At 43.2% G+C, this 14,980-nt stretch overlaps 1 protein-coding gene across 1 annotated transcript in view; it reads right to left on the bottom strand.

The window, feature by feature from the left end:
- Positions 1 to 626: 626 nt before the first annotated feature.
- Positions 627 to 14,980, bottom strand: part of hnf1ba (HNF1 homeobox Ba) — an 18,932-nt gene continuing 4,578 nt past the window's right edge. The window contains exons 3-10 of the mRNA XM_077611914.1: positions 14,873 to 14,980; positions 14,542 to 14,768; positions 7,814 to 7,950; positions 5,626 to 5,752; positions 5,357 to 5,539; positions 5,157 to 5,275; positions 4,870 to 4,914; positions 627 to 2,014 (exon numbers count right to left, since the gene is read on the bottom strand). The exon at positions 14,873 to 14,980 is cut by the window's right edge and continues 163 nt beyond it. Coding sequence (XP_077468040.1) covers positions 1,994 to 2,014; positions 4,870 to 4,914; positions 5,157 to 5,275; positions 5,357 to 5,539; positions 5,626 to 5,752; positions 7,814 to 7,950; positions 14,542 to 14,768; positions 14,873 to 14,980 — 967 coding nt within the window. The 3' untranslated portion in view covers positions 627 to 1,993. The remainder of the gene's footprint in view (positions 2,015 to 4,869; positions 4,915 to 5,156; positions 5,276 to 5,356; positions 5,540 to 5,625; positions 5,753 to 7,813; positions 7,951 to 14,541; positions 14,769 to 14,872) is intronic.

Below are 14,980 nucleotides of genomic sequence, written 5' to 3'. Positions count from 1 at the left end.
AATGGAAAGATTCGCCCGACAAGTATTTTTTTGGGCCAAAACGGGATAAGTTGAAATAATAAAATAACTCAAATGATTGACAAAGTTATGGAAATAAAATAGAAAATAGAAAAAGTAAAGGCTAAAATAATTCTAACTAAATTATAATAATAGAGGAAATGAAAACAAGTGGGGTTGCAGGCAACTCCATTTTTGCAAATTAAATTATTAAATTTTAAATTTAAAATGGAATTCCATAAACCAAATAAGAAAAGTATTTAGAATAAATATAATAAAGAGATAAAATACTACAAATTAAATAATAATCAAGTAAATAAGAAAACAATAATAAAAAGGGCGAGTGGTTAGCGCATCGGCTTCACAGCTCTGGGGTTTTGGGTTCAAATCCAGGTCATGTGGAGTTTGCATGTTCTCCCCAGGCCTGCATGGGTTTCCTCCGGGTACTCCGGTTTCCTCCCACATTCCCAAAACATGCATGGTAGTCTGATTGGACACTCTAAATTGCCCCTAGCTACGATTGGTTTGCCGTCTCCTCGTGCCCTGCGATTGGCTGGCCACCAATTTAGGCTCTGGGATTATCTCCAGCACCCCCCGCGAGCACAAAACAATGACAATCAACCATGACGTCGACTTTAAAAAACCTTTACTTAAAATATCAACATTTCCTCAGCACGTATAAATAATGATTTAAGATTGATTTCATTTTTTTTTTTACAAAAATAATACATTAAGGAAGGAAATCTCTCACACACACACACACGCGCACACGCACCCACGCACACGCAAAATCCGGCTATGAATGAGCACACGCACCTCATAACAGTCCAAAAAAAAAGCATCAACCGCTAGCAACATCATGACCTAACGTATCCATGGAAATGTCTAATACTGTTGGGTGTCAAGCACCCCCTCCTCAAATTTGTCACGCAGTGGGGTCCAACTTTATCATCGACAATATTCATATCAAAACACAGATGAGGAAATTGGTATCTACTTTGGCCTTTTTGTTTCTCCTTCCAGCAGGCAGCGTTGAGCAAAATATTAACAAAAAAAACAAACAAAAAACAAAACAAACAATTAAAAAAAACGCTTGTGCGAGATGTTGTCGGTGCCGTCACTCACGTAGTGCATACAGTAGGTGGTGTGACATTTTTTTTTTTTTTTTAAGAATAGACTACTTTTTTAATGCCACGGCTCATGCATAGTACATATATGTAAGGGGGAACAGGGTTGTTTGTCACGTTGGGTATAACTTGACAACCAGGGTAGGTGTTGCGCAATCGGAGTCAGAATTGCGCCGATAAAAAAAAAAAATAAAAAAAATGCATTATTGTCAGCATAACGAGACAATTGCTTTTTAAAAGGTCAATTAAAATTCACGATTTGGGGGGGGGGTATATCATATATTAATTAGGTTATGAAAGTGTTACTGTTAAAAAGTAGGAGGAAAAAGGTACGGTTTTGATTAGCATCTTCAGCTAACTGTAAGTGTCGTGATGGAATATATTCCCGAAAGAGTAAAAAAAATTGTGCCAACCAACCCCGTTCTCCCCTCCACGCATATACACAACACTTGTCTTCTAAATTCATTTTCTCGTCTTCTTGCGCTTAATATTTGCATAGTCCTCTGAAGATTGTCAACAAACCCAAAATAAAAAATAAAAAAAAATCACAGTATATACACACGCAAGTCAGCGCCAAAGGCAAACAGGAAGACATTTTGGGGGTGCTAATTCGCGCGATTTGTTTTTCCTCCGGGAGTTTTTCAAGAAAACAATCCTGGTGTGTTTCCGCCATACTTGGTCAATAAAGTTGCTTCGATCCCAGCAAAAAAAATGGCGATAGCCAATAGTGAAATCGGACGCGGTTTGCTTCCCCGGGCCGACTCGTTGTCCGTCGCCATGGCGATGGGAAAGCGGGTGGGGCGGGGGAAAATAGAGGGGGGAAATGCACGGGGGTTGCCGGGCAGCGAGGAGGTCAGGTGGGCACGCTCTCACCACGCTTGGAGAGGACACTGTCCAAAAAAAGAAAAGAAAATAAACAGTAAGCGCGAGACAAAAAGTAGGGGAAAGGCACAAAATGGCCAACGCTGTTTAAAGCGCTCGGCTTAGATTTCAGGGAAAACATTAAATTTTTTACTTTCTACACACATGTGGCAAAGTGACAGCCCGGGGGCCAAATCTGGCCCGCCACATCATTTTGTGTGGCCCGGGAAAGTAAATGATGAGTGCCGACTTTCTGTTTTAGGATCAAATTAAAATGAAGAGTATAGATGTATATTACATTTCCTGATTTTCCCCCTTTTAAATCAATCATTGTAATTTTCTAATCAATTTTTTTGCGTTTTTAGTTCAAAAATCATTTTGGAAAATCTAAAAATATATTAAAAGAAGCTAAAATAAACATTGTTTTAGATCTATAAAAAAACGGAATATTCAGGGTTTTTAATCCAGTTCTTTAAATCCATTTATAAAAAAAAAGAATCTAAATATTATATCTAAAATGGTCCAGCCCACATGAAATCAAGTTGACGTTTAAGCGGCCCGCCAACCAACCCGAGTCTGACACCCTTGTTCTACAGCAGCTCTCGAGCCGCATGCGGCTCCCGACCAAAATGAATGCGGCTTTTTGCTTCATATCATATTCCTCATTTCATCTTTACATTATTCACTCAAATTCATAATTTCATAAATGATATTTTAAAAAGAATTAGGCTAATTAGATTTTTTTAATGCTGTTTTTGACGTACGTTTTGACTAAATTTTCGCTCTTTGCGTCTATTTTATTCGCCACGCCTGCTAGAAGCCTTAAAAATTTGGTGTCAAGTCGGCTGCCATTGACGACGATAGACGTCCAATCCATTTTGACTGGAACGATCGCAATGAGTTAAACGAGTATCCAAATGTGGACTTTTGTACTTGGGTCTCATTTTAAAATCAGAGTTTTCTTTTTTGGGGGGGGGGGGGGGGGGGGGGGGGGGAGTTTTACGACAACAGGGGCGGAGTACTTTTGCTCCACACCTGACCAAATAGATTTAAGTCCATTTGGAATTGTTTGTGGAATTTATTTGGGCGCAAACAGCTGATAAAAAGGTGACCCGCGGGGCGGCGCCATCAGCGTCAGGTGCAATAATGGAGGCTTTGTGGGTAAACAGGGAGTGTTGTAAAAAAAAAAAAAAAAAAAAAAAAAAAAAGGTCGTGAGAAGAAGGCGGGCTCGGCCAAATAAAGTTCAGATAAGGAAATACCTGGGAGGGAGGGCCCGCTGAATAATTGTTGGAGCTTAAATGAGCCATTGGCACCTTAGAAATGAGAGCTGCCGACCCTCCCAGTCACAAACGATTGGATGTGTCAAAGGCAGTCAATGAGAAAAGTAGTATGACATAATAATAATAATATAATATTCAGCTTTAGCCTATGTTATTGGGAGCCATAACATGTTTGCATGTTCATTCCCAGGCCTGCGTGGGTTTTCTCCGGGTACTCCGTTAGGCTAACTGTATGCTAAATTGACCCTAGCGTGATTTGTTGTGTGTCTCCCTGTGCCGTGCAATTGGCTGAAAAGCATTCCCGCCTACTGGTCAGGCTCTAGCACCCCCGTTGCTACTGTTAGGATCAACAGAAAGGAAAATGAATGAATGCATTATCTATTGTGATGGATTATTTATCTATTACAGATGTATTTTTTCATTCATTTTCCGTAGCGCTTACACTCAGAGGGCTCGCGGGGGTGCTGGAGCCTATACTAAATATAAAAATGACTAGGAGACTATTTCTGTCCCGTTCTAATGATATTTTATATTATTTTTGCTGGATTTTTCCCCTAAAAAGGAGGATTTTTTGTGGTATCTCGACATCTTTTTGGCGACTGGACTAAAGCCCGCCCTTTTGGGGCCCCTCCCCCTCATCCGTCACACGCCGTGAAGCCATCAGCGCTCGGCGTGGGAAATTGAGCGTGCGAAGTTGGCGTCGTGGTTTCGGACCATACCGCTTTTCATTTTAGTGCAGTCAATATTGCAGAATATTTACAGAATTTTTCATTTTATCTAAAAAAAAACCCATTAAAATAAGAGACTACTTCTTGGTTTTTTTTAATTAATTAATTTCACATTATTTTTTTATATACACAATTAAAATAGTAATAGTTTTGATTGTATTAAAAATAAAATAGTATATTTATCGTTATTTTTCCCTTTTGTTTTTAGTGTTTAGTAAAATCATGCACTTTAATAAAAATGAAAGAAAAAAAAGATACAAATGCACTACTTCAATCCTAGCAAATAATGTAAAAATACATAAAATAAAAGTAAATACGAAGACTTTTGCGAGTGAGAGGCTAAAAAAGAAGAAGATTTGACCCACTTTTAGGTCAACCATGTCTTTAAACGACTCAAAATAACCCGTTAGCTGCCAATTAATCGATGAATGACGGCAGCCCTAATTGGAAAAAGTAACAACCCGCCAAATTTTGAATTTACAATTTACATAAAAAAACAATCTCCAACATCCCATTAATTTTAGACAGGACGATAAAATGTAATCACGAGGTTGCATAAATGCATCAGTGGGGAATGATTACAAACCACCTGGAATTAAAAAAAAAGCTGGCGGGTTCGAACCCCCGCCCCCTGCCGCCGTCCCTCCTTGCCCACCCTCCTATCCACTGTAGCATGACACCAAGCTTGAGAATTTGGATTAAGAGGCTCATTTCCTCACGCCATCAATCAACGTGAGTTCAGCTCCAAGGAACAAGAAGTTGATTGGACAGGAAATGAACGGACGGAGGAGTACGTGTGTGCATGTGTGTGTGTGTGTGTGTGTGTGTGTGTGTGTGTGTGTGTGTTTACTGGACTAAGAAAACAAAGTATTTACCCATGAGAGACCCCCAAGTGGCACCATCTTGTTTACCGGAGCCTCCTGTGTGACAGGAAGACAACAAATCAACATTTGGCGCATGTGCGATTCACAGAAATTAAATTCCGAATACAGTGGTACCTCGACCTACGATCAGCTCAGTCCCGGAACGGATTAAGATCGTATGTCAAGGTACCACTGTACAGGAAATGACATCACGTAATCACATCATCAACAACAAAAAACATTCATGAAGCCAAACGTTAAAAAAAATAAACATGGGCAAGTGTGTGTTTGTTACTGACCGTCTTGCCCGCCGTCATGGAACCCAGCGTCCCGATGCCGTTGGCGTCCGTCACCAACATGGCCGACGGGAAACGCGTCGGGTGCGAGTACTGCGGGGGCTCCTGCTTGTGGGAGTAAACTGCGGGAAAGCGGAAAAGTCGGTTTGAGCGATTGAAAAGGACGAGAAGTACGTTGGGGGCGGCTGTTTCGGGCTACTGACTGTGCGAGTGCGTGACGGCGGCCATGAAAGGTTGCTGGCTCATGTGGCCGGGCGACGCCTGCGCCAGGCTCTGCTGGTGAGGACTGTGAAGTTGTTGCGAGAACGGGACCGGCTGCAACGCCGCCAGGCTGCCCGCCACGCTGTTGATCACCGGAACCGACTGAGATTGCGACGTGTTAAGACCTGGAGGGGGAAAAAAAAAGGAGCTGAGGTGAAAATAGGAGTTGGGGAAATAGTGGCGTGGGGGCGGGGTTTCGGCGGGCGCATACTTTGCGCGATGGCCATGACCCCCGAGAGCGGCATGATGAGGTTTTGCGTCTGATGGTGGCCGTGATGCGAGCTGTGGATGTTGGTCAGTGTGCTGACCGGAGGTAGGCCGCCTCCCGAACCGGAAATCTGAACATGCAAGCAAAACGTTAGCCCCTTGTGTGCTCGTGTATTCACAATGACAGTATTTTCTTGCATATTAGCCGCCTGCGCGTACAGCACATGTGTCAAAGTGGCGGCCCGGGGGCCAAATTTGGCCCACCGCATCATTTTGTGTGGCCCGGGAAAGTAAATCATGAGTGCCGACTTTCTGTTTTAGGAGCAAATTAAAATGGAGTATAGATGTATATTAAATTTCCTGATGTTCTCCTTTTTAAATCAATAATTGTCATTTTTTTAATCAACTTTTTCTGTGTTTTTAGTTCAAAAATCATTTTGTAAAATCCAAAAATATATTTAAAAAATACGGTATACGCCACATTGCGCTGAATGTCTAATATTTGGGCGTTTTAGAGGCGCGGCAGGTACGCTTTTGGCATTACGAAAATATCAAGGTATAAAATCATAAGCTGAAAACCTCATTTCAAACTGGCCATTGTCATCCAAACTTTATCAAAGAAAGGTCATTGTTGTGTCCGCTGAGTGTCCATGTTGACTTTGTTCAAATTCTTGCATAAAAGGGTGTGTGTGTATGTAAAGTGCACACTCGTGTAATCAAACACTGATAAGGAACAAAAGGTGGCTTTAAAAAAAACATTGGAGCTCAAAATATCAGACTTTTTGGGGGCGGGACAGTGTATTTTTGGCCCCTCCCTCCCTCCCTCGAGCTCAAATAAGAGATGAACAACGTTAATGTGAACACAGGCGTCCAATCTTTTTTTTTTTAACTGGACTAGTCAATCCAGCCAGGATAAATGAATTGGACGTCTATTGATGTCAATGGCAAGCAATGAGTTTAATACGATGGTATTAAAAAGAAGAAAAAGAAGCAAATGTTGAGTGCTTCTCTACTTTTGATTGACTTTAAATCATTTATTTTTAAATTAACAATCAATTTATTCAAGAATAAATGTGTATAAAAATAATGGTAAGCTAGACAATAATAAATTAGACAAAGAAACATTATGGCGTGGGTGGGTTTTCTCCGGGTACTCCAGTTTCCTCCCACATTCCAAGGACATGCATGCTAGGCTGATTGGACACTCTAAATTGCCCCTAGTTACGAGTGATTGGTTGTTTGTCTCCTTGCGCCCTGCGATTGGCTGGCCAGCAATTCTGGGTGTCTGGCCCAAAGTCAGCTGGGATAGGCCCCAGCACCCCCTGCGACCCTAGTGAGGATGAAGCGGTTCAGAAAATTGGGATGGGATAGCTTGTTGTTTGACCAAAATGACCAAAACTAGTCGTTTGTCCAATGTAATTGAGATTATTTATTAATAATAATATCATTAATATCATAATAATTACTAATATTAATAATATCATATAATTACTAATATTAATAATATAATTACTAATATTAATAATATAATTACTAATATTAATAATATCATAATAATTACTAATATTAATAATATCATAATGCTAATGCTACTACTACTAATACTACTACTACTACTACTACTAATACCACTAATACCACTACTAATAGTACTACTAATAATAATTGAGCAATTGAATGCCAAAGACTAAAACCTATGGTATAGTATAAATTAATTATTTTAACATATTCTAATCTATTTTTGTGGCTCAGAGTTTGTGTATCTTACATTGGTGTTTATTTTTGTTGTCATATTTGTAGTCTCTATTGGGTTTAAATGAGGATTTTAGCCGAAATGATGTGAAATGAGCGAAATAAATAACATGAATTCTTCTGTTTTTATGTTATTTGGTCGAGAGGCTTGTCCGCCGAGAGCGCCAAAATTTGCCAGGACCGCCCCTGTTGACAGGTAGCCCCCTCCCCCCTTAAATTCCGCCCCCGTGCTGCACCCTCCAACACTATTTCCTTGTTACAAAGCAAATATTGGAGCAGCAGAGAAACGTAAAAAAATAAAACATAAACGAAGACGTCACCTATCCTCCGAAACGGCGTCCAAATCAATGAGGACAGAACGTTTCTTTGTCCGGCGTATAAAACGCGAGTTGGGGGCGGCCCTTATCTAATCTCAGGCTGTCGCTCGCTTGCTCACTCACCATTTTGGCGTCGGGTGACAGCAGGCCGTGGCTGGGGTCCAGGCCCCCCGGGGACACCTGTTGGAGGACCGACTGGCCGGCGTGGTGGTTCATGCCGGTGGACGACGTCACCTCGCCCGGCCCTTGACTGTAGCGCACTGAAAGACACGAAAGGTCGAGAGGTCAGAGTTGAGGGGAAAAGCGGCGGTCGGGGAAACGGCAAAACGCCGCGTGGAAAACCAAACACGGGACGGCGAGCGGACTGTTTGCCGATTCCGAGCGTCCCGCCGCGATATGCAGAGTCAACATTACCCGATGTCAAACACATTCTTATCCACACATAGACAATGTTTGCAGTCCAGATGTCCTTCTTCCTTTTCGTCCTTGACCCAAACGTGACGGGGGGAAAACGGGCGCGCGGAGACGTCCAATCTATTCGGAGAGGGAAATCCCAGTGGATTGGACGTCTAGTCCGGTTGATATTTGGCAGTTTAATCCAAGTTCAGAAAAGGAAAATACAAAGAAAATATTCTTGTTGCCTTGGATTTTCAACTATTTGATGCATTTTTTTCCAGTAACGAAAACTAAAAAAAAGACAATAAATGTTTTAACTTCTGTTATTCTCAATAAAAGCCTTTCATCGAAATGAAATATTATTTTCAAATGTATTTTTTTCCTTCATAATTAATTCAACTATCTTTAGATTTCCTTTTTTACATTTATTGTAATATTTCCTTTTTTAAAAATAGTGTAATATTTCCTATTTTAAATTTATCGTAATATTTCCTTTTTTAAATTTATCGTAATATTTCCTTTTTTAAATTTATCGTAATATTTCCTGTTTTATATTTATTGTAATATTTCCTTTTTTAAATTTATTGTAATATTTCTTTTTTTAAATGTATTGTAATATTTCCTGTTTTATATTTATTGTAATATTTCCTGTTTTATATTTATTCTAATATTTCTTTTTTTTTAATTTATTGTAATATTTCCTTTTTAAAATTTATTCTAATATTTCCTTTTTTATATTTATTCTAATATTTCCTTTTTTATATTTATTCTAATATTTCCTTTTTTTAAATTTATTGTAATATTTACTTTTTTTAAATTTATTGTAAGAGGGAACGCTAGTTTGACAAATTAAAAAAAATGTCAATTTCTTTTGCAAGAGAACAATTTGGACATAAACAAGCGTCAATGGCAGGGAAAGAGCGAGTGGCAGGTGCGCCTCGCCTGGCCTGGCCTCGCGTGTCGTGTCCCGGCGCAATATTTACCGGAGTGTGGGCTAATTGTGTTGACCGAGCTTAATTAAGTCATCCGTCTTGTTTTGGGGAGTCGACGGGGAGGTGCCAATCTCCACAAACACCTTCACTTCATTTGCTCACAACGTAGCAACCAAACACCGTCAACAACACGCTGCTTGCTTGCTTGCTTGCCTTTCTTTTGCTCTTAAAACACTTAAAAGACTTCTTCTATTTACATTCAAATGAACAAAGTCAAATCAAAGCAACAGGAAAAACAGTGCGTCATCACAAACGTGCGGAATATTACAATTCCTGTGTTACATTTCTATTTATTTACTAAATCCTCAGGGCTATTTTTTTCATTTGGACATCGGTTCAAACGCTTAAGTTTAATATGAATAATTATTATAAGATATTTTTTGTATCATTGATTTTTTTTGTGATTCAATGCATTTCATGAATGAAAAGGGAATTCACTTCAAATATGCCATTTCTGTGGGCGTACGGGTCACTTCCTGTTGATTTGACGTTAACGCCGAGTCATTTCCTGTTGATTTGATGTCAAAATCAAATCAAGAGCCTTTATCGTCATCATACACAGCTGCATATAACGAAATTGGTGTAAAATGCTGAGTCACTTCCTGTTGACTTGATGTCAACGCTGAGTCACTTCCTGTTGATTTGACGTCAATGCTGAGTCACTCACTCACCGTTGATTTTAGCTCACCTGCTAATAATTTGGGGGCATTTAAAGGGCACTCTTCTATTGATTTGGCTGTATTTACAAGTAACCGCCTTTGGATTTTGCATCATTTCCGGGGTTAAAAATAAGGCCATTTTGTCCAAATCCAAAGCAGTTGTCGCCCGCTGGTTGCAGTTGTGGGCGGAATTAGGGGCTCGCATCCGGGGGGGGACCACCTCAGGGGCGCATTGAGAAAAGAGGACCCGAACGAATGTGTCCCCGGAATTGGAGTTATGACTAAGCCGTAACAAAGTGGTCCAGATAAGTGTCCTTTTATGAGCGCCCTTCCATTGTCTCCCGAGCGGGGGTCAGCGCTTCGATGGAGTGCTTTATTGTCCCGCCGTCGTGTTTACAAGGCCGGCCGAGGGTTGCGGGAGTTGGGCGGGGGGGGCTACAGACAATATGGACTTGGACAAAATGGAGGAAAGACGCTCCGGCGCAACAAATCACAATGAAACAAGGGGTTTGCCTCCCGATTGGACATTTTGAAGCTGCGTGTCGTCTTTGCCTCGCTGTGAAGTACTCGAACACGATCCTCTTGTGGCCTACATACGATACCAAAAACTAAATCCCAAAGGAGGTTGTCCTAGAAGACTCCATGTTGCCAAGTTGAACCAACGTTGAGAGCCGAATTTGACAAGTTCGGTCAAATCTGGGCAAAATCTCAGAGGACTTTGTCTTAAAATACTTGAGCCAAAATGGAGTCCTTCCTGTGAGTTTTTGAGCCAGGCTTCTTGAGACTTTTTGGTGCTTCATCACTTGACCAACATTCATACCAAACTTCATGTTGCTAAGTTGAACCAACGTTGAGAGCTAAATTTGACAAGTTTGGTCAAATCTGGGCAAAATCTCAAAGAAGACTTTGTCTTCAAAGACTTGAGCCAAAATGGAATTCTTCCTGTGAGTTTTTGAGCCAGGCTTCTTGAGACTTTTTGGTACTTCATCACTTGTCCAACATTCCTACCAAACTTCATGTTGCTAAGTTGAACCAACGTTGAGGGCTAAATTTGACAAGTTTGGTCAAATCTGGGCAAAATCTCAAAGAGGACTTTGTCTTAGAAGACTTGAGCCAAAATGGAGTCCTTCCAGTGAGTTTTTGAGCCAGGCTTCTTGAGACTTTTTGGTGCTTCATGACTTGTCCAACATTCCTACCAAACTTCATGTTGCTAAATTGAACCAACGCTGAGGGCTGAATTTTTCAAGTTTGGTCGCTTGTGGACAAAATCTCTTAGGAATTTGTCTACAAAGCTTCAAACTGAAACGACACTTGAGCAGTTTTTCTGGGGTCACTCATGTCGGACACCCCCCGTCACCACAACATGTGTAACGGCCCAGTCAGTATGGCAGAAAAAATGATTTGGACACTCCTGATCTCGTCCAACTGGTCAGCAGAGCCTTTTTTTTTTAATCTGGGCAAAATTCCCAAAGGAAAAGAATCCTCGGACGCGACCCACGGGTGAACTCTGGCGAAGGCGCAGCCGAGGAAAGCGTGCGGGTGTTGGGTGTTTTCCAGATTAGCATCTCCCGCCCTCTTCTCTAGCTCATCAGTCCTGTCTGGCCCAAAAAGATCCAAAACCCCAGCGGACAGCTCCTGCTGCTCCAAGTCTGAAACCAGCCTCTTCGGCCCATAAAGGTAAAAAAACACACACACCCACACAAGAAAAGGTGGGTGTAAAATGTGCCCCCCACTCCTGGAGAGCCCAGCAGAGGAGATAAATGAACCTAGTTTGCAGTCTTCTAATACAGCAAACAATGGGGCCCCCCGCCGTGGAAGGGTATAGTCCAAGGAGTCCCTAATCAAAGGCCCGGGAGATGTAGTAGCAAAGGATTTTAATTGTCCATTAGGCATGCATAATACAGGCCGTGCCCCAGCAACGCAATGAGGAACCCCGCCGGGACATTATGGCCCGACACTGAAAAACAGCTGACGTCGTCGGCGGGGCGGCGGCGGGACGCCTTGTAAGCGGCCAGCTGAGAGCCGGGGGCCCGACGCCGAGGTCAACGCATGGTCAGGTGAGCAAAGTTGAGGGAGGGAGGGAGGAAGAAGTTCCTTGCAAATTCCTGCATGCTCTCGTTTTAGGAATGAGGAGGACCTGGTTGGGATTCAAAATGGTGGCTGGCCAGGATGCGAATGGATCTTTAAGTCCTGAGGAAGGATTGGTTAGCCTCGCTGTTCTGGTGTGGAGAGTTCCATTCCAGGTGGTTTGTCGCTCGGGGTGGAGTTTGCATGTTCTCCCCAGGCTTGCATTCGTTGGTTTTCCTTGGGTTCTCCGGGATGCTAGGCTAGGCTGGCTAGTTGAACGCTCTAAGCAACAGGTGTCAAAGTGGCGGCCCGGGGGCCAAATCTGGCCCGCCGCATCATTTTGTGTGGCCCGGGAAAGTAAATCGTGAATGCTGACTTTCTGTTTTAGGATCAAATTCAAATGAAGAGTATAGATGTATATTAAATTTCCTGATTTTCCCCCTTTTAAATAGATAATTGCTATTTTTTAAGTTTTTAGTTCAAAAATCATTTTGTAAAATCTAAAAATATATTTTAAAAAGCTAAAATAAACATTGTTCTAGATCTATTAAAAACTGAATATTCACGGCCTTTAATCTAGTTCATTTAATCCATTATTTAAAAAAATTCTAAATATTATATCTAAAATGGTCCGGCCCACATGAAATGGAGTTGACGTTAATGCGGCCCGCGAACCAACCCGAGTTTGACACCCCTGTTCTAAGCTATGATTGGTTGTCCGTCATGCCGATTGTGCTCATAGTCAGCTGGGATAGGCGTGTTCTAGCTTTTGAGCTAGCCTAGCTGTTTATTGCACAAAAATCGTATTTTTCAAGCGTTGACTAACTGCATCAAATTGCTGGAAGTATTTGTTCGTTACTTTTCCGGAGCGCTGATCCTCAAGTGTCGGCAAGATGTGAAACAAAAATATTTGCTGTTCAGAGTTGCAGATTCCTTCGTTAGCGTCCTCTTGGCTGACTACCACGGCGTACGCTCTCTGCCCGGAACTGTTGAATGGCCGTCCACTCTTTTGGGTCGGCCAAGATTGAAGAAGGCAAATAAAGTTGGCGACGAACGCTTAATCCAAAGGTAAAAGAGCAAAGCCCAGCAAGGCAAACAGTTTGTTTTCTCTCGTGTTGAGACACGAGAGAAAACAATGGGCCGCCGGCCGCCGCTTTATGGCGGCTGAGCGATGGCGAGGCGGATAACGCTATCAGCTTTGTTGCTGCGTCGTATACGCGGCGAGGAGACCTCGTCAACGGCGATGGGCCGCTAGGTAAACACCGACGTCGGAGGTGAAACGGTCACCTTTCCCCGGAATATGCCGGCGCTGTCTGGCGGGCCCCGTTGACCCCGGCGCGACCCCGACGCGGGACGCCCGGCGCTGACTTTGTGGTGGAGATTGCGGCCCACAATGCCGATTGTTCTCGGGGTGTTGTCCGAGATTGGAATGACAATGGAATTTGCTCAGCTCCGCTCACGTCGACCGCTCGTCTGTCTTCCTCTCGCTCCGCGATGGCCTCGTCAAACAAGCGGGAGAGCTTCCCGCTCGCCGATTCCCCGCGTTGAGTTGCTTAACGGGCCGCTTGGGCACGGAGAAAGGTCATTCCGTTCCATTTACGGGCCTACCAACAACGTGACCTACTGAGATTTGAGCTCTCACCACGTCGGAAGACTGGCTAGCATGTCTGAAGAGTGGCTAGCGTGTCCGACTGAAGGTTGGTTAGCATGTCCAAAGGTTGCCTAGCTCGTTCAAAGAGTGGCTAGCACAGCAGAAGAGTGGCTAGGACGTCCGACCAGTGGTTAGCATGTCCAAAGTGTGGCTAGCTCGTCCAAAGAGTGTCTAGCACGTTCGAAGAGTGGCTAGCATGTCCGACTGAATGTTAGCTAGCATGTCCAAAGGTTGCCTAGCTCGTCAAAACAGTGGCTAGCGCGGCCGAAGAGTGGCTAGCACGTCCAACCAGTGGTTAGAATGTCCAAAGTGTGGCTAGCATGTCCGAAGAGTGGCTAGCACATCTGAAGAGTGGCTAGCATGTCGAACTGAAGGTTGGCTAGCATGTCCAAAGGTTGCCTAGCGTCTCCGAAGAGTGGCTAGCATGTCTGACGAGTGGTTAGCATGTCCAATGTGTGGCTAGCTCGTCCAAAGAGTGGCTAGTATATCCGACTGAAGGTTGGCTAGCTCGTCCAAAGAGTGGTTAGCATGTCCAGCTCACAGGGCTAAGATTGAATGTGTACTCCGTGTACCCCCCACTTCCCAGATCAGTTATTTAAATAGTACCAAAAAAATGTATACAAATACAAATTTGCAATGTGTAATAATTCTAAACAAAAAACTAAATTTGGCTGCCAACTAATTCAAGCTAGCCCTGCGATAGGTGGGCCACCAATTCAGGGTGTACACTGGGATAGACTCCAGCACCCCCGTTACTCTTGTTTACGGAAAATGAATATATCATTACAAATATGAAACTAAACAAACTGTAAACATTTTTAAGCATAAGAATAAAGACCTAAACTGCTCCGTGTGCATTTTGCTCTGCAATTTTTTTTAAATCTCTTGTGAGCTCACATAGATGAACTATTTAGCTACACCATTGACGGCATTAGACGTCCAATTCATTTGAACAGGTGGGGGTGCCAAACAATTGAACGTTCATTGGCCCCCCTCCCGGTCAATGTTGGACGTCGGGCAAGTTTATTTGACCGTAAACATAGAGGTCAATTAAAAAATAATAATAATTAGAAGAGCTGAACTTACTCGGTGGCGAAGCGCTGCCCTGCGGGTGGTGCGGCGATCCGTGGGAGAGCAGCGGGTTGAGGCCGTGCGTGGTGGGGGTGCTGTAGGCGTCCATGGCCAGTTTCTGTCGGAAGGCTTCCTCCTTGCGCCGGTTGGCAAACCAGTTGTACACGCGCACCTCCGTCACCAGGTTGGAACCCAGACCCTGAGCTTTGGATGGCGACACGCCCCTCTGAAGGCACTCGGCTCTAAGGGACCACAAACAAGGACCACATTTCAAGCCTCCATTTTGGATCATTTCCGATAGATTTTGGGGGGCGCTTCTTCATCGGTGATGGCGATGGCGACCGACCTGTTGCACTCCTCCACCAGCGACTCTCTCTCCTCCTTGCTGGGGTTCTTCTGCCTCTCGTAGGCCTGGTAGAGGATCTGCTGCGAGGCGGGCCCCCACTTGAAGCGG

This window comes from Stigmatopora argus, chromosome 10, assembly GCF_051989625.1.
Source record: "Stigmatopora argus isolate UIUO_Sarg chromosome 10, RoL_Sarg_1.0, whole genome shotgun sequence".
In the NCBI taxonomy this organism is placed as follows: domain Eukaryota; kingdom Metazoa; phylum Chordata; class Actinopteri; order Syngnathiformes; family Syngnathidae; genus Stigmatopora; species Stigmatopora argus.
The sequence above is the reverse complement of the archived record's forward strand: the minus strand, read 5'-3'. Positions and strand labels throughout refer to the sequence as shown.